Raw genomic sequence first — 19,775 nt, 5'->3', positions numbered from 1 at the left:
ACACATGTAAATCGCCCGGGTTGGCGCTCTAATGTGCATGCATTTGTAAAGTTCGAGTATCCTTTATTTTTAATTTTTGTTGTTGCTGTGTTTTTTGCCAAGGCAACTCGAAGAAAGAGCAACAGCAACAAAACAAAATTGTTGAGTGCGGGCTAAGTGGGCGGCCATTGTGGGCGGGGCTGTACAGCCATACTCCGACCCGAGCTCGGGTCTCGGGTCGAGCAAAGACAAATTCATGTTGCATTTGTAGCTTAAGGATATTATTGTAGCATCCTTTGTGCCCGACGTTTTTTGTTTTACTTTTTGCATACTTTATTTTTTGTAGCCTGCGCCTTGTTTCCAAAGTCTTTCGCAAAAGCAGAACAAAAAAAAGGAGAGAACTGGAAAGGGCGAAAAACTGAAACTAAAAAATCCAGCAAGAAATGAGGAAGAACTTGGGGCAGCATATCGAAGCTTAAATACACTATTTTCGATTATCTGGAAAGGAATAAGAGAAATTACTTACGTAAGAACGTAATACGACAATATTCAAAAATAAATCGAATCAAAACTTTATGGGAATTCATTCGAGACGTGTTTAACCCTTTCGCAGAATCCAAGATTCCTCGGTGGAAAATGCGCTTCAAAGATTTTTCGAGCGAAGTCTTAAGTTTCGCCCGATCGGCTTCACATTTTAAGTACAAAGCCCGGCATAAGAACTGTCTGAAAACTTGTTTTCCCGATTTCGGAAATTCCACTAGTAACTGAAGCAAATAACCGAAAACGGTTGTAAGATAGTTATTTGTTGACCTTTTGATCTTTGTTCATATTTATCTGAGATGCGTTACACAGTTTTCTTAAAATCCGCCCCGCTTGGATAATAAAACTCGATGGATTTTTAACCTCTTTTCAAATATCTCTAGGAAATTAGACGTGTAGTTAAAGATTAGACGGGTAGATTTGAATTTTCCAAGTACGGGAACTGGATGATAATGGTATACCTAAAATTGTAAGCATAAAACGTGCCATGGGCAGGGGATACACCGCTATATGTATATATGATCGTTTATAAGTATATACGTGTGAATGCATGTATGTATGAATGTTTATATATGTGTGTATGTATGTGTGTATACGTATGTATGTGTAACTGTGCATGTATGTATGTAAGTAGGTGTGTGTATGCATGTATGTATATATGTATGAATGTATGTATGCATGTATGTATATATGTATGAATGTATGTATGCATGTATGTATGTTTGTATGTATGTATGTATGCATGTATGTATGTTTGTATGTATGTATGTATGCATGTATGTATGTATGTACGTATGTATATGTGTATGTATCTATGTATGTATGCATGCATGTTAATATGTATGTATGTATGTATATGTGTATGTATGTATGTGTATATTTGTAAGTGTGTTTGTATGTTATATATGTAAAACAATTAAAGTTTATTGAAATGTATACTTGCATGTATATATCCATGCGTGTATGTATGCATATAAATATGTAAATAAATATATGCATATATTTTGTATGTTTGAAGACCAAATTTTCCCCTAGTTAGTTTTTCCTCAAGTAAGTCCCTTAGGCTTCACTTCAAGTAGAGGAGGCAACTTTAACCGTGGACGAGACGGGAGCTTAAACTGTGCAGGAGACGGCAGCTTCAGCGACGGAGGAGGCGGTGCCTTAAAAATTGGAGGGTGCGACGGATTTAATTTTTGAGGTGACGGCAGCTTCGACTATGAAGGATATGGCAGCTTCAGCAATAGCGGAGGCAACGGCAATTTTATAATAGAAACGGCGGAACTATGAAGGAGCCGGTGGCTATGGCTATGCCGCAGGAGGGGGCATCAATTTAAAATGTGGCATTGATAAAACTGGTAAGTATTATTAACGTAACAATGCTTATTATATTAAAAATTAAAGTAACAACTATTACAATCGTATGCACGCATGTTATTTTGTATTAATTGGAATACATACATGTGTATATGTGTTTAAATATGTGAGCCGAGCTGAAAATGAACATAAAACGTGTTTATAAATACTGCTCCACTTCGCGATTCTCATAAATTTAAGCTTAGCAACACATTATCACATTAAAACTATCTCTTCTTTTCTGTGATTTATATTTATTAAAGTATTTATATCTCAATATATAATACAAAATGGTTTGTCCTGACTGACTAACTGACTGATTGATCCATTGTTGATCAACTCACAGCCCAAACTGTAGGATCTAGGATGCTGAGATTTTTACTGTAGCTACCTTATGTGATGGAGTTGAAAGCTAAGATGGGGTTTTGGGCAATTCCACCCGCAGGTGTGGAAAAATTGTGAATAATGTTTGTATGAAACTTTTTTGTTTACCATCCGATCGTCCCTACAGTCAGTTTCAAATTTATTTAAGAGGTATTTCACACTTTTCGGAAAATCTATTCGAAGAATCCTTATGAAAATACATTTTCAAGCTTCCTCTGTGGGTAATATCTGTTAATATTTATGTAAACACGAATATATTACATATTTTACTAGTAAGTATACGTTCAACAAAGCTGTACTTATATAATTTTTCCAGGGTTTCGAACATATTCTGATTTGGATACAATTTCTTTGTAGTATTTCTGTAATTTTGAAAGGGAAAAATGGAATTTGTCATTAGGCCTTGTCAGGTTAAATGCATAAGATCAGTACGATAATATTTACTTCTGGGAAAGAGGTATATAGTATACATTTGACCTTCAGATTTGCAATTTTCAGCACTTTTGGCCACAACTTTAATATTTTACTTTAATATTTTGCAACTTTAAGCCATGCTGTGCAGAGTTCCGAGCCGACTCTTCCATTGATTCCTTAGTGCTTTTAAATATTGTAAAGGATTCAATGTTAGAGCATTCAATGGACCCAAGGACCACACACAAACACACACACATCGACGCACACAAACAAATATATGCATTATGCATGTGGGCATGTAAATGCAAAATAAAACTGAGTTGCCCAACTGTGGCCAACTCGTATCCTGGCGTATACTGAGCGCTTTGTCTGCCGGCAGTGCCCATCAGCGACGTCAAGGCTTTGAGGAATGTGCGAGTTTTAGATTTATTTGTAGTTAAGCACAAAAAAGGCGAAACTCTGCCCCGTCCCAAATAGCCAGCAGAAAGAACTTTATTTTAATTTCACTGTGGGCGCTTGTAATGCAAAGTAGTCGTCCTAGCCGCCCCAAAAAGGGATATGCATCGAAAAGTTTCGGGGTACCCGCCCGGTCTGACACGCCCGCACCCGGCCGACCGAGTGGGCGACCAGCGCCTCAGCCTTTGGCTGCTGTCTGGGTCGTTGTCGTCGCCTTATGACGCAGGTGCCGGCGTTCGATTGGCAGCAGCGCTGGGCATTGTCCTGTAACGAGTAGTTGCTCGCTGGCTCTGCTCGTTAATGGGCTTGCCGCACTTTACAAATTGGCTCAATTGCAAGTTTATGCAATGCCGGACGCAGTAAACCCACCCTGTGCCTCGACCCAAACGCTCCGGCTTGCTATTGTTGCTAAAACTAATACCGCCATATGTGACCAGGACGACGATGGCTCGTTATCCTTTCTGATTGCGTCGGCATGGTGTTTTCATTTTATATCTATTTTTTTTTTTTGTGTATTTGGCTTTTTTCATTCGCCATTGTTATGGGTATCATGGAAAAAATTGTATTACACCTCAATAACAACACCAGGACATGACAATAAGTGAGTCCTTTTGGGCGCGTTATTGGTATATCTCTCTGACTCCCAGTGGTGGCTCCCCTTCACCCTTCTCGCCGGGCGGCTCTCTGCTGCTAAGTATGTGTGACAAGTGATGCGTGTTTTGTTGCGGGCAGCGTCCGTCGCTGGCTCCTTAAGTGCTGTTTCTCGTCCTCGCATGTGATGCCTTTTTTTTTGTATTTTTTTGTTATGAACAACAGGCAGGACTATCATGGCACGTAGGCCGGTTGGCCCCCGCACGCAGCTCATTTTTTCATGCTTAATTGAATGGGTCAGTCATGGACATGCCAATGGGCTGTGTTGTGTCCTGTCATTGTCCTTGCCCGCATGGTTGCCATCAGCGTCGGCCCGGAAATGTTCAATTCAATTTTTTCGCCTGCGACGCCGCCGCCGCCTGAAAGTGTGCGCCATGTCCTTCGGCTGATCTGAGCCCTCGGTGCGGTTATTGAATATCGAGCACGTTTTCCCTTCATGCCCACACCTCGAATTTTATGTTTTTTTATATCTTGGTCATTATTTACGTTATCGTTATCTGTAGCCGTGTTCACTCACTTACTCACTCACTTAGTCACTTATTATTATCCTTACGCTCACTGTCGCCATTGGCTGTGCGCGCGTGTGTGAATATGTGTGTGTGTGTCCATGTCTGACCATTAAAACAAATGTGGCTTTTAACTATGCACCGCACGCAACATACCAGTCCAGAAAGTTTGCACTTTTTGCACTTAGCTTTCTTATTTTTATGGATTATGTTTTTTTTTGCTAACAAATTTATTTCTTCACTTGTGTTTGAAAAAAAAACGAATTGGTATTAACTACGCCATGGATTGAGTGAGAGCTCTGTTTGCAGATTGAGTTTCTGAATCGATTGACATTTTTGATACCCTGTTTTAGTATATACAAACCTTTTAAGCGACATGCAGAGCTTTAATCCTGGCAAACAGACTACATTCATTTCATATTTTAATGATTCCAAATGAACGAAATTTCTCAAAAATGAATGAATTTAATTACCAAACAAGCTTGTTAATAACAATGCATACAAGCCTGTAAGGCTCACTTGAATTCATAAGAATTCCATTGTAGGGCGGTATTAAAATAAACCTTTTGTTCAACTTTTAAAAGCAGCGAGAAGAAATCTTTGTCTGCGTTTGGTATGAGAAATATTTATACATGCACACATAGTTGCATATGCATATGTACCTACATAAGTGCACACATGCATGTATACATGCGTACATGCATATATTCGTACATGCAATCATAAGCATACATACACATCAACATGCACATCTGTATATATAATTCGCCAATACACTATATTAACACAACACTTATGATCAAAGCAAGACAGCCTGTGGGACTTACTTGTGTTGTTGAGAATTGCAGAGAGGGGTAATTTACCTTGTATTTTATTTACAGCGCAGCAAGCAGAGTTATCCAAAAAGTAAAGTAAACTAGTGCTGCGTTTAGAATATCATATATGAAAATACATGCAAGCAAACATACATAGATATATATATATAGATATAGATATATAAATTATATAAATGCAAACATGTATACTTGCATGTGTACATGCATGCATATACACATGCAGACATACAAGCAAACACAATTGTACACATATTTTTATATACACACACACTCATATATACAAGAGAAAGTTCGCCAAAACATTTTTTTAACTAAAATGTGCAAGTTTCTTTGAAATTTCCACATTTGCCACACATAAGCCATCACTTTTCGATCGAAAATTGATTTCCAAAAGTGAAAGACAACTCCTAACGAAAAATTCTAGCTCCCGGCTTAAGGTGCATGCAAATTTGAATATTTCATTGAGAACTCTTATCCGTAATCGAATCAGTTTCAAGGGTTTCACATGCAAGTCCCTTCAAATGCTACTTGGCTTGTAAAAAATTGCCGAAATCAAAACATGGGCTCAAAATCTCAGATTGTTGAACATTTTTCAAATTTTTAACTTTCTTAAATACAGATTCCCACGGCAGATGTTTTGTGGCGCAGTGCATGTCAATAAGGTTGTTCCTGTTTTTTATGTCGGTTTTATACCACAGACCCATTGAATATGTTTAAGACAGAGTATGTCGGTTTTTTGTTTTGTGTAAATGTATGTTATATATATATGTATGCATATAAATGTATATATAAATATGAATACATATATATACGCGTCTAACTGAGCTGATTTAGGTATATTTGCCTTACCTGCAACATGATCATGAAAACTCTAAAAGCTACATACTTTAAAGCCAAATTCTATTTATTAGGTAACATATTTATTTTTTCGATAGTTTAATCGATAAATCGATTTTGCAAAAAGGCTTTTTTCGCATACCTCGGAAATTATGTGAACTTTTGATACTTAATTGAAAGTCTCTGTGTGTGCATGTGCTGGCCGCTTGCTACAGGGTATATTCTAAGCGTCCCTTTTCGAGTAGAGCACTCCTGTTTTATTTTGCTTCTCTTCATTCGAGCAACCCTCACGTGCAAGCCATAAGCCTCAAGGAAGGCCAAACGTTAAATGTCAGCGATTACACACATGGGAGCTGTAAACCGCGTTTTATGATTTGTTTTCATTGATCAAAGGCAATTTTGTTTTTTTTTTTGTTTTTCGTTTTTTTACGAACTCACATAAGAAATTTTTGCGAAATACTCGGAACAACCCCTCACAAGTAGTTTCAAGTCGTGACAGGGCAGACTTAACTGTCGTGGGCTTACGAGTCGCGTTTAATCCATTAAACGTTTGTCTCTTTATTACACTGATGCGACCAAATTGAATATAATTTCGATAGCTATTGCAACAAGCAATATAATCTTATTTGAAATAAAACAAGCTGTTTGTGCTCACAGGCAGACTGATTGGTGATCAACGCTTAAATCAAACCATAAGAGCTTGAAAGCCGAATTTGTCGGCGCAATTATGATATAGTAAGTAACTAAGGTGCGGCTCTTGACGATTCAAAGAACAATTTTGGAAGTAGTCTGAAAAATGTTGTAGAAGATTTTTTTTTTAAATTAAGTAAATTAAACGTTTCTGACCGATTTTTTCATCTTATCGGGTGAAAATAGGGTGAAAATATTGATTTGCAATTTTTAAAGGATTCCTTTGTCCGTGTAAAGCCGGGTAATAACAGCCCATTTTCTAGCCAGTTTAGGATGAGCATGCATTTAATATGACTAAACACATATATGTATGACAAGCCTTTCGCTTCAAATCTTAGACATGCAATTCCACCCAAACTCCACGTCTAAAGATATTTAACACAGACATTTGAAAATCTGTTTGGAATTGATGGAACTAAGAATCAAAATTGTGTGAATAAAATAATTTTTCACAAAGCTCTTTGAAATTGAGCTTGAAGCCGACCGGAGGATGAAAAAAAGTCAAATGACGATCGAACGACACTTAAAATTTCGTCAAAAATATACAATTTTCAATTAAAGTGGATGGGTTTTGCGAAAATTCATTTATATAAATATCCTTGAAAGTGAGTTTGAAGTCAAAACTTCGCCCGCCAAATCATGAATCTCCATTTCCACCAAAGAGGGGTGTAAAAAGTGTGAAGCACCTCTCCAATAAAATTGAACAAAGAACACTGAAATTGAGTTTGAGGTCGATCGGATGGTGATTAAAAAAGTTTCATACAAACGTTTTTCGCGTTTTTTCCACATATTCGGGTGGAATTCAAAAATCTGGCAGACCATCATACCGTGCATCTTCGTCTCATAATGGAAGTGCAGTAAAAATTTAAGCGCTTACGGATTATGCTGTGCATTGATCACCAGTCCATCAGTCAATCAATCAGTCAATCAATCGGGACACTGTTTTATATAAATTGAATGCGGAGCATTTATCGTTTTTTATCTACAGACTTAAATAGCAGCTTCATATATTTAGTGGGGCTCTACTCTTTTGGGGACTGACGGACACATAGGCAGCTCAAGCGCGTATGTGTGTATATCTGTGTGCGTCACGGCCCACTGACGTCCGCCTGCTTCCACCCCTTCCACGTACCCAATGACAGCACGTGCCTTCTCGAGTATTTTCTTGCACTTGAAACGCGCTGACAAGGGTATTTGACACAAATTCGCGTAGTTTTTCAGTTTTGACACATGTCACTCAAAACACACTTGTACACACACACATACACGCTCGCACAAACACACACACACACACACACGTAACATGCACAGTTTGCAGGTAGGTGTTGTTGTTGAGTCTCTCTAACAAATGACTTGGCCCCGGCGTTTATTATTATCCCAACGGGCTTAAGGCTTCACCTCCTGTCACACACACATACACATACGCACGCACACACATACACACTCATGTACACACATAGACATGCCAGCTAATAAATAATAAACGCTGCTCATACAACCTGTGCAAACGAGGTTTTGCGCCCTCCCGGCCACTTCTCAGACCAAGACCCAGGCCCACACACACACACACACCCACACCCTGACACGCTTTGTAGGCAACCCTTTTGCGTGTGCCTTGTGTGTGTGTGTGTGTGTGTGTGTGTGTGAGTGTGTGTGTCGCTGGCTACGTTGCGCGACTCTGAGGCCGTCGCTGAGGTTGAGGTTGACAAATGTGTCAGAATGCAAATCCGCAACAATTAAAAGAAAAATCAACACACAAAAGCTGCCAGAAGAGCCGTCAACTGCCGACAGCTTTTGTCGCTTGTCATCGCCGTGCTGGCCATTAAAGTATGCGTGCCTGTGTGTGTGTGTGTGTGTGTGTGCCGTTACCCACCCTACTGCACCAGCTACCCAACTCTGCCTCTTCTCAGCTATATATTCGTTAACAGCTCGACGAGTCGTTTACTTTTTACTGCCCCTTAAATTATTTGCACAAAATCTCTTGCTTTTGTTTCTGATTGTTGCCCCAGCGCCCGGCGCGGCGCCTTGAGTGCAACACCAGTTAACAGTTTTTGCTCTTCTTCTTCGTCTTCTGTTGCAGCCATAGTTGTTGTTGTTGTCCACACACATAATTGCCGCCGCCCGTCACCATTCTCAGGGTGTTTCTTCGCGGTTCCAATGTGCCAAGAATTGCCGAGCCCTCGAGCCACCTTCTTCTATTTGCTTGTTTTGGTTCTCGTATTTGGGTTATGCCTTAATTGGCCCACGTAGCGCTCTGGTACACCAGTTGCCCACTTAACAATCGCTTTGTATGCGGCTAATGATAAATACACAAATACATCAATACGGGTGCACATTTATATGTACGTACTTCCATATTGCACTGACACCAAGTTTTGTAAAGGGTAAAAATCGTATATGAATAGAAATAGCCTTAAATATATATGTATATATATTCTTCTATACGATAACTGAGCTTATATTTTTGTCGATAAAAATCGATTTTGAGATTTGGTTTCTGGAGCATAACTGAAAAACTATAAAAGATACACACACCAAATGTAGACATGTTGTGAATAGTTAATATTTGTGATACCTTACCCCATTCCCCACTAATTTTAAGACTAGTGCATTCAGTTTTGGTATATATACACATATTAATTAAATGTATTATTTATGCCTTTCAAATTTCATGGAGTTCATGCATCAAACATAGAACTTATTTAACGTTAATTTTTCAATATTCGAGAATTCATATTGATCTATAAATTATGTTTTTAACGGCTTTGAGCCCAGGTGCTAAAAACTGAAAATATTTTATTAATTTAGCGGTACAGGGTATTTCGTAGTCGAGCACACTAGATTTCAGCGTTTTTGTTTGCTTTAAATATTGACTTTGTTTAAGTCTGATATTTTGAAAACAAAAATAAATATTAATAAAATAATTCTTTTTTTATTAGTATAGTAATTAACATTTATTACCCGGCTTTGGCAAGACTAAGTGGATGTTATTGCAAATTAAGCTACCATTCGCCATTCTCCGCCTGCAAGACAATAAAAACTTACCAGAACTAACTTGAATGCGATATTCATTCAATGCTGCAGATTTTCAGCAATACCTATGCCAATGCCTCCCGGACAATATGTGAACACTATGGGGATGAGATTGAATATTTCGAAAAATATTAAAATTGATCTCTGCAAAATATACAGAATATTTAAAAGAAAAATAGCTTACAACTGACTATTATATAGATTCATTTCCTTCAATTTTCCACCCCTGCAAGACGAACTCTCCTTATGCACCTTCCTAACTCACCTTTCTGCCACAGTTTGAGCTGTCCATTGATCATCAATCTGTCACTCAGAATAAACAGTTTCGTATATCTACAGAAGATAATATAATACTTATTTTAATAAATAGTAGTATAAGTATATATTAATTATAATTATTGTTAGTACATTTTCATAGAAAGTAGCCTTTGCAGGCTTCTCTTAGCTTTATCATTGTTGTTATTGTTATGGATATGACTAAAAAATGGGCCAAAAAGATTTAATTAGGCTTTGCACATTTTGTATTAAGTAGATGAAGGCATTTTCAAACCAATAAGGCATATTTCTGATCAGGGCAGACGAATAGAATATCTTTCTGTTTGCTTGAACGAGCTTGAAAAGTAAAATGGATAGAGGCACCGAGTTATACGTGCTCAACTTTTTTATGGCACGTTAGTTTTATCATCCATTTTAAACATTGTTAGTAGAGGAAATATTGTATATTATGACGTTATGTGTGTTGGATTGTAATGTTCTTCTTGCTTGGGGCGGGTAAATCGTGAAAATCTCTTATGTATTAGAGCAGGACTCATTACATTTTGCTGTGCGATTGCTGATGACCTTCTTTAAAGACCGAGTCATAAAAATAATGTATTGCAACAGTCTTAATTGCCTGATTTAGAGGTAGAAGCACAGAGCTTAGTACACAGATCACAAATCAGATCCTGCTCAAAAATAAGTCAATAAGAAAAAACATATTGTGAGGGATGGACTGGAGTTTTTAAACAGTTTTTTTTACGATGCTGAACTTGATCTGATGTCTATATTTATATTTCATGAAGTTATGAAAGCTAAATAACTTTGAAAAACATAAGATATTAACTTTTTTCTTAAAAATAAGTTACCCAGTCTATTCAAAGTCCATCTAGTCTATGGAAAAGTGAGTTCCAATGGCTTGAGGGCGAAAATCGATCAGTTCCGCCTGATCTCTACCAAGCGAATGAATGAGGGAAGACGGTATAGTTACAAGTATGTAGCTTATACGAAGGGCGAGAAGCTACACAAATATATTGACATAGACTTAATATATGTGCACCACTTGAGCAATACGAACCTAAAGAAAGCTGGCTAATAAGAGTGGCCACCATTTTAGATTGGTATTTGGGCGATTCGGTCGCTAATTTGCAATGCGACATCGCTCATTGGCTTGTCGCCGGCGCAGTTTGGTTGGCTGTTGGGCCGCCCTGCCGTCAGCTGGATTAGCATTTTGATATAGTAATCGACCGCAGCGTATAATAATTCTTGCGGTTTCATTACGCCAACCACACACCCTTCGACATGTTTGCTGCGCAACCGCCGACTGACAACACATACCACCACCACCACTAACACTACCACTACCAACAGTAGCAGCACCACCACCACTGGCAGCCGTTCTCCTTGGAAGCAGCATTCGCGTCTTGTTGGTACATGCAAAAACCGCAAAATGTAGGAGGGTTGAACGTTAATATGCCGACAGGTCGGTACTGTAAGGCGAGAAAACTCCGCCCTGGTGACAAAAAGAACTCAACGAATCCATCTCCTGTGCGTCTGGCCCTGTGTGTGTGCGTGTATGTGTGTATTAGTGAGGGGACGTCTTACGCTCATGTGGTTATTGTTGCAATTTTTCACTCAAGGCGCCCGAATCGGGGCCTAGCATGAAAACAAAAAAATACCAAAATAAACAAAAATAAATAAAATCGCCTCGTCTTTGGCCGCAAATGGCAGCCGCAAGATTTTACCGTACCACCACTACATGCCTCTCTCTCTCTCTTTCTCTCTCTCTGCTGCTGCTTTTCTCGCTCGCTCTCTCTCTCTTTCTCTCTCTCTCTTTCTCTCGCTTTGCCGCCCACACTTATGCGCCATCTCGCTCCGGCACGCTCGCTATCCCGTTCGCCCTGGTGTGCCCGTCTCACTCGTTCTGCCCAGCTGCCTGTCTATGCACATTCTCTGGTTAGGTAGAGGCTCGCCGCAAAGCCGCGCGCCGGTTTCAATTTTTTGGCCAACATCTCGGACTTGCAATTCTGAGGTCTGAGCGCCGCTCCCGTGCCGGAGTCTTGGGACAGTAGTCGACAGCGCCTTATTTACCACGCTGTTGAGATTTTTTCGCTTGAGTCAAAGCTAGAAGACTTCGCAGCGCACTTCCAAGACGTCTTTCGGGGGTTGCTTGCGCCAAAGAGAAGAAGAAAAAAAATGGAAAGCAAAAAAAAAAAAAAAAAGAAGTACAAAAGCAAAACGCAGGGAAATACCATAAGAGCTGCATAGAAAAATGAGTCGAACAGTAGGTCGCAGCTTCCAGCTGCGAAATTCAACTCAATTTTTTCTTACTGCTCCCCCGGCCGTGCCCCCATTTGCTTCCAGCGGCCGCCCGGTCTCTAAGCAGCCCGCGAAGGTGTTGCGAGCGCTAAAATTGAGCGCTTTTTTTCGTTTCCAGCAGCAGGACCCCACCCCATCCACTGGAGGGCTGGGCGGCTGGGAGGTTGGCAGGCGACTTGGCTGGTTGGGGCAGCAACTTGAAGACATCGTTGCGGCCTTTCTGCTTGTGGTGTAGTTGACGTTTTTGGTTTCGGTTTCGGTTTTGGCTTGGCTTTCGGTTCGTCAGTGCTGCTGCCGCTGCCGCTGCTGCTGCTGCTGCTGCTGCTGCTGCTGCTACTGCTGCTGTCGTCGCCGTCGCTGTCCCCGACTGCAGCGTCGTTGCCAGTTGCTGGCGCTGCAGTCGCTGTTGGCGTCGCTGCTGGGACACCACAAGTAAAAACCACTGCTACTGGTTCTCGTGGTAAATGTTAAGCCAAGAAAAAGAATTATATACCCAACGCGGTTGCTTGAAAAACGCAAAAAGAGGCGGCACTCGCACTCCAAAGGCGGTAGCCATTGACTCTGAATCTAGCATCCAGCCTCCACAGGCACAGCCGTAGCCACATCCACATTCACATAGACGTCGCTGCTGCTTCGTCTCAGCCTCGTCCTCGTCCTCGTCCTGGTCCTCGTCCTCGTCCTCGTCCTGGTCCTCGTTCTCGTTCTCGTACTCGCCTTCGTCCTTGCCCGCCGTCGTGATTATGATGACGCGCCGTTGACTTCGCTGTCGGCGTCGCCAACCGCTCATAGTGGTCGCGTTCATGGTTACCGCAAAAAAATAGTTTAATATCTCCGTGTCGTTTGATTCGATCGCCAGCCCCAGAGTCCTAGGCTAGCACACAAGCAACAAAGTGCTATACAATCTGGAGCTCAATCTTAAGATCAATCTCAAGCAGTTCTATCAATCAGTGCAGTGTGTGTGTGTGGTGTGTGTTGTGTGTGTTGTGTGTGTTGTGTGTACACAAGAAATTGTTATATATTGAATATCGTTTTTGTTAATAGAATTTATAATTGATATTTTTTTACTGTGCACATTTGTGATATAATTCAAGAAGTTTTTTTTTGCGTGCCACAAAATAAACCAAATTTACACAAATTACTCTAAAAAGCTAAAACATTTTTCGCCAATAACTGGAATATTCACATGGTGCTATAAAAAATGTAAGTTTAACTAAGTTTCAGATACAATTTGTATTGAAATTAAGTTTTCTATATACCTAAGCGACGATTGAGTTCGACTACTTGGCGTATACTTGATTATAGTTCAATAGGAAATGCAAATAATATAGACTATCAGATATATGTTGTGATTTGGGAAACGATCGTAAATGGATTGATCTGACATGCTCAGATCAGATAATTGATTTATAATTTTTGATAAATTTCAGGTATCATTGATAAGGATTTATATTAATTAAAACTTCAGATCCACTCGTACATCATGTATCAATCCAGATCAACTAAGTTCTCAATCAATCAATCAATCCGAAAGCATATTTTGTTCATTTATATAGTTTATGTTGCGGAATGTCCATAAAAACCAAGCAGCATAATACAGGACCTAGTCAAAGATAGATCAATGGAATGTGACTGGCTTAAACTACTTGAAAATACTTTAGAAAAATTCATGGATTTTTTTAATATGCAACATTCCAAATTTGATTGATACTTTTTTTGAGTCTTTGTACATGTTTAATGTACGGTAACTATACGAAATAATTTCGAGAATTGCAATTGCAATAATAATATGCCAAATGCCTATTTAGTCCGTCAGCTTTCACAGCAGGCCCATCGGAACCTGCCCCAACATGCACTCGACAATAATTCCTCGAACCCAGACCAAATTCAATTTTTCCATTGTCTCATTTTCCTGTCGCCTGTGCACTGTTCGCCCGCTGCCCCCGTTGCTGGCTACCGTCGACTGTGTGCCCAGGTCCTTTGTCTCGTGTCCCGTCTCTGTGGCCACATATGTCGCCGCATAGTCACTGGACGAGCTCATTTGTTGTCCAGCTGCGCCCGTCGTGTATGCAAAAATTCAAACGGAAGTTGTAAAAAACGAGTACATATACTACCTACAGATTGTGCTAGTATGCGCACACACAGATACACTGCATGTGTGTGTGTGTGTGTGTGTGTGTAAACAACAACAAAAATAGTTGTCGAATGGCGCAAAAAGCATTGCAAAAACAAAACGCATCGCGTCAGTCGCTGCTTTTTTATTTATACGCAGTCGATGCAGCTTCAAAAGGTGTGTGCGTGCGTGTGTGTGCGTATGCGTGTGTGGGTGTGATGTGTGTGAGTGTATATTGGACATTGTTGATTTTTTTTTTTTTGGTGGTCAAACACAAACAGGCAACAGCTGGCGCTTTATTATTATCATTTTTATTTATATACAATTTTTTCCCGGACAATTTTTGCCGTGCACTTTTTTTTGTTGTGTATTTTTATTTCTGATGTCCTGGGGAATCCGCTTGCACATATTGCATCTGCAGCTCGCCATCCATCTTAGCTGAGCAATGCCCGTACCCGTCGCGCTGCGTATTCGCCATGATTTTTAATATTTAATTGAGTTGCGCTCGACGGCGGAGGCTTAAATGCAAATTGTGCGCAAAGGTGCGCGGTTGTCCTGCGGGCCAAAAGGCCCATAAGCAAAGCGTTCGACATATCCACACACAGGTGAGGCTAGCATCGGCTCAACGTCCTGGATAACATCAAGTGGTTCGACAAATGTGTTGCATACTTTTGCGGGCAGAGCTGTTTAGGTGCAAGTGTGGCTGCTGAGAAACGATCGTGCCGCAAATCGACTTAAATATGTGTTGAGCAAAACTATTAATGGACTTGTGCAAAAAAATGCAAAGATTGTGAAAAACTCTAAACAAGTGCAGAAAGTATTAGTGGGCTATTAATTGGTATTAAGTTTTATTTATTTATATAATTATTTAGTTGTGAAATACAAGCCTTATTTATACAAAATTTTAAATCCATTGCGACTTAAAGGAGCTCAACTTGGTAGATATAATCAAACATGCTTACAATAAGTTAAATTCTGTTGCATAGTGTAATTATTATTAATAATTATTTATACTTAATGTAAAGCCAATAATAAGCAGCCTGGAAGGCATATTCCAGCGATCACTCTTTTAAGAAAAGCGAATTAATATTGTTTCGCTACGGTAATGCGAACCCTTAGCTTTAAAATAAAATTAAAGAAACTTTTTAGGATATATTGATGAGATTGTGTCTCTCCTTGCAGATGACCAAGTGCGTGAATCTATAAAACAGTTGGCAGTAAAACAAAATATTGACTAAACCCAAAGACATAAACTCTCGGAATTATTGGCAATAATGCACATTTCAGCTGAGGTCAGTTCGACCACTTCAAATCAAACAGCACACCAGCAACAGCAGCAGCAGCAACAACAACACCAACAACAGCAGCAGCAGCAGCAACAACAATCGACACAACAACAGCTGCAACAGCAAACAGCGGCAACAACAACAACAACAATAACAACAACAGGCAGCACAACGAAGCGACGCAATGCAGAGTCTAACAACAACAACAACAACAGCAATAGCAATAACAACAACAACAGCAATAGCAATAACAACAACACCAATAGCAGCAGCAAAAACAAGCCCGTGGATACAAGTCCGTACCTGACGCCCGAGAATCTGATCGAGCGCACCGTCGATGTCCTGCTAGCCGAACATCCTGGCGAGCTTGTCAAAACGGGCTCACCGCACGTGGTGAGTATTTGGCAAGGTTCTCCCTCCCACATCCTTCAACTGGATAACATGCACACTCTGCACTCAGGTCTGCACGACGCTGCCCACGCACTGGCGTTCCAATAAAACGCTGCCCATTGCCTTCAAGGTCCTGGCACTGGGCGAGGTCATGGATGGTACTATTGTCACAATACGCGCCGGCAACGATGAGAACTTTTGCGGCGAGCTGCGCAACTGCACCGCAGTCATGAAGAATCAGGTAGCTAAGTTCAACGATCTGCGATTTGTTGGACGCAGCGGCCGGGGTGAGTACGAACTATAATCAATTAAACGAGGGGACACGGCTGCCTTCGGCACGCCGAAGCCTGAACACCCTTGTGGCTAACGGTTAGTAGATGTGTGTGGAGAGAGGTGATTGCCGAGCCTGATGAAGATTTGTTGGAAAAAACAGATCCTTTCGCAATACTCAAACCCATTTCTCATATAGAGCTACATGATATATTCGTCCGATATGAATAGGATTTTAATTGTGTGTGAAACTTGTATATGCTATGTTGAATACCTTGAAAAACCAAAAACGTTTTTATACAAAAACTTAGTATTAGTCCGGTCTCTTATATTTGCTGTAAAACAAAGTGGTTCGATATAAATGGGAATTGGTTCATGTGCAAGGAACATAAAACTCTCATATGCTAAGTTTGGTCTATTTATCTGGAAAAGCAAAAAGATATATATATAGATATATATCAAGTTGTAAGCCCTTTGCTCTTGCTCAGTTTCCATGCAGTCGGACTGAAGAACATGGCTATATCTACTCGACTGTTACTGCTGAACAATAATATGTCCACTTTATATTTATATATTCCTTCTGCGTGTAACATGCATTTGCACAGAACAAGCTTACCCAATTTTCAGCGATCTTTCCATGGCTAGAGGGCCTAATGGGCCATTCGATCCAATTGGTCTAGAAGGTATATCAACTTTCATGTTAATTAATTAAGTTTTAGCCAAGTTTTACGCTGCTCGTCCAGTTGCTGGGCGGGCCACCTGCTAAGTGGGGCTCATTAGCAGAACTAAGGAATATGCAAAGTTGAAAGTTGAAGAGAAGCTCTTAGCATTTAACTTCTGCGCCCGGCTAACTCCATTCAGCGTATCATTTGGCTTGATTGTCTGCTTCCTGTCTACGCCCCAGGATACTTGTAGCATATTGCCACTAGAATGCGGCGTATGCGCATCCATATCGCGGCACACACACCACGCACACAACACACACCAGGCACACCACGCACACCGTCGCATACATCAAAAGCGGCGGACAAACTTTTTGGCTTGGCTTCCGTTCATATATTGCAGTGAAAGGGGCCCGCGTTGGCCTCTGCTAGCTTCTGTCTGGGATTTAGCTCCTGGTTTCTCTACTTTTTTTCTTCTGACTGCGTCAACAAATAAGATAAGTAGTCTGTAGTTAATTTTTATATGTCTATTCAGGGGGCGCCGCCTTGACAATTGTCAATTTTCTTCGCATATTTTTTCCTGCTTGCTGTGAGTGTGGTTGTGTGGGTGTGTTGTGTGGGTGTGTGCGTGTGTGTGTGTGTTTTTCGCGTCTCTTTTTGGTGGCGTTATTGCTGTTCATTTCGTCAATTTATCACGAACGCAATTTAAAAATCAAATCGAGGGTGACAGACGACATACTGTGATAGAATTTTTTCCTCGCCAATGATTTGCCTTGGCTCTGGCCCTGGCCCTGGCCCTGGCCGTGGGCCTGGGCCATGAACCAAATTAAATCAGCGTAACTGTTTATTCAAATCCCCAAACATGGCTAACAACAGCGGCGGCAACTTTTACTTTTTTTTCGTCCTTTGGATATTTTCTTTGCCATCTTTATCATTTTGTTGCTACTTTCGTCAAGTTATTTTTCTTTTTCATTTTTTTTTTTAGGGGGCGTCATTTTCTAGATCCCGGCATGTTTAAGTGCGCGCTTTGCCGCGGCATTTGACAATTTGCTCATTAAGTTTGTCTGACCCCAACCCAACGGACGCACTTGGTCTGGGGTTGCTACGCTTTGCTTTGCTTTGCTCTGCTTTGGTTTGGTTTTGGCCTTTTTCCCCTCGGTTCTGTTCTGTTTTTTTTTTTTTTGTGTCACCCTCATCAGCATCGACAGATTCTTGTTGGCATTTTTAAACGTTTCAAGTGGCAAATAATTCCTTGGGATTTACTTGCAAATCTTTTTTTAAACATTTGATTATGGGACCCGGTTACAGTTACGCTTCGATCTCCATGCCGGCCCAGCTCGGACCGGCCCCGGCCCCCTCCCGGACCGGCTCTTTTCTTACTAATTACCAGAAAAATAAAATGGAAAAAAAGTGCTCGCAATTGCAATTGAAAGCAGCGGCAAATGTTGTACAAATGGATTTAAATTATCTGGCGCCACTGTTGGTCCTTTTTCGGACTCTTACCATGAATTTTAATGCGCTACAAAAGGATTACGTGGGTCAAGTCCGACCCCGCCCACGGTAGACCGTCGCGCGCCTCATGCTTGTAAATATTTGCTTAATTTCAATTAGCAAACAAATGCAAATCCCTTGTACTAGAAAAGTGATGCGTGCAATTGTTGTTGCTTTCATTGTTGTTGTTGTTGCTGTTGTTGCTACAACTAATGCCACTTGCAGTTGTCAAGGCTGCAGATACCGAATGCCCCTTGGTCAGCTACGAATTATGTTTGCGCAGCATGCGCTTCAATAGACATTCAACCGCTTAGCGTAGGCTGCTCCGTAAATTGGACAACATCTTACTGAGGTACCCAAAACGTGCGGCAATTAATCGATATATATATTTATGAGAGAGTTGTTTTGACTAACGGAGTCAGTCCGACTGATTGATGGAGATCAAAGTACAGCCTTAACGATAACAAGCGGCATGTTGCCGGTTCATTAGTACAAATCATCATTTTATCGTTTTCTTTTATATTGGTTGTTTTCTGAACGTTATCATATCTGAATGTTATCATATGTGCTCCTTGGATAACCCCAACAAAAAATTGGGCTTAAACGTGGCGCGAGCTGAACTCTGCACAGAGTCGCAGTGTAATTCTATATCTCACAGTCACAGTGCAAATTTATATCTTTGACATTTTTACTGTAAGAGCCTCCCAAATTTGAAATGTGCATGACATCTAGACATCTGGCCCAAAATATTGCGGTCACACGTTCACAAAATGCAAAGGTCGATATGCATGCCATAGTTTTAAAGAAATTCCATCCGCAAGTGTGGAAAAATCGCGGAAATTCGTTGCATGAAACTTTTTTGTAAACCATTCCTTCGGTTTCACTCTCATTTCTACTACTTGGTGGAAATGGAGATTACAGACTTGGTCAAACCCATATCCATTGTTATTTATGACAACTCATTTCACACTTTCTTAAAATACATACGAAATGATGGGAAATTCTTAATTAATCTTGAAACATGACGTTCAAAGTGATATATAAAATATGAGGCAGAAAACATGGCCCGGGCAAGGCCGGGAAATACCCGCTTGCATTATATTTTAAGTAAAAATATAATAGGAACTTTCTAAACAGCCCTCGCAACTGCAATAGCAACGTTTTGGGCTTGGGGCTGGGCTTGAGCTTCAGGGTTGGGAGCTGCTTTTGCATTTTTGTGCACTCGTAATTTTAATGATGTGTTCTATGCTGCGTATGCGTAATGTGGGCGCAATTAGATAAAATGGTGGCATCGACTGTTGCAACTGTTGCAA

At 40.5% G+C, this 19,775-nt stretch overlaps 1 protein-coding gene across 1 annotated transcript in view; it reads left to right on the top strand.

The window, feature by feature from the left end:
• Positions 1 to 15,628: 15,628 nt before the first annotated feature.
• Positions 15,629 to 19,775, top strand: part of LOC115764395 — a 29,230-nt gene continuing 25,083 nt past the window's right edge. The window contains exons 1-2 of the mRNA XM_030707376.1: positions 15,629 to 16,042; positions 16,110 to 16,326. Coding sequence (XP_030563236.1) covers positions 15,638 to 16,042; positions 16,110 to 16,326 — 622 coding nt within the window. The 5' untranslated portion in view covers positions 15,629 to 15,637. The remainder of the gene's footprint in view (positions 16,043 to 16,109; positions 16,327 to 19,775) is intronic.

The sequence above is a fragment of the Drosophila novamexicana genome, unplaced genomic scaffold (genome assembly GCF_003285875.2).
Source record: "Drosophila novamexicana strain 15010-1031.04,08,12 unplaced genomic scaffold, DnovRS2.1 tig00000820-arrow-pilon, whole genome shotgun sequence".
Classification (NCBI taxonomy): domain Eukaryota; kingdom Metazoa; phylum Arthropoda; class Insecta; order Diptera; family Drosophilidae; genus Drosophila; species Drosophila novamexicana.
This window is presented reverse-complemented; position numbering and strand designations above follow the sequence as displayed.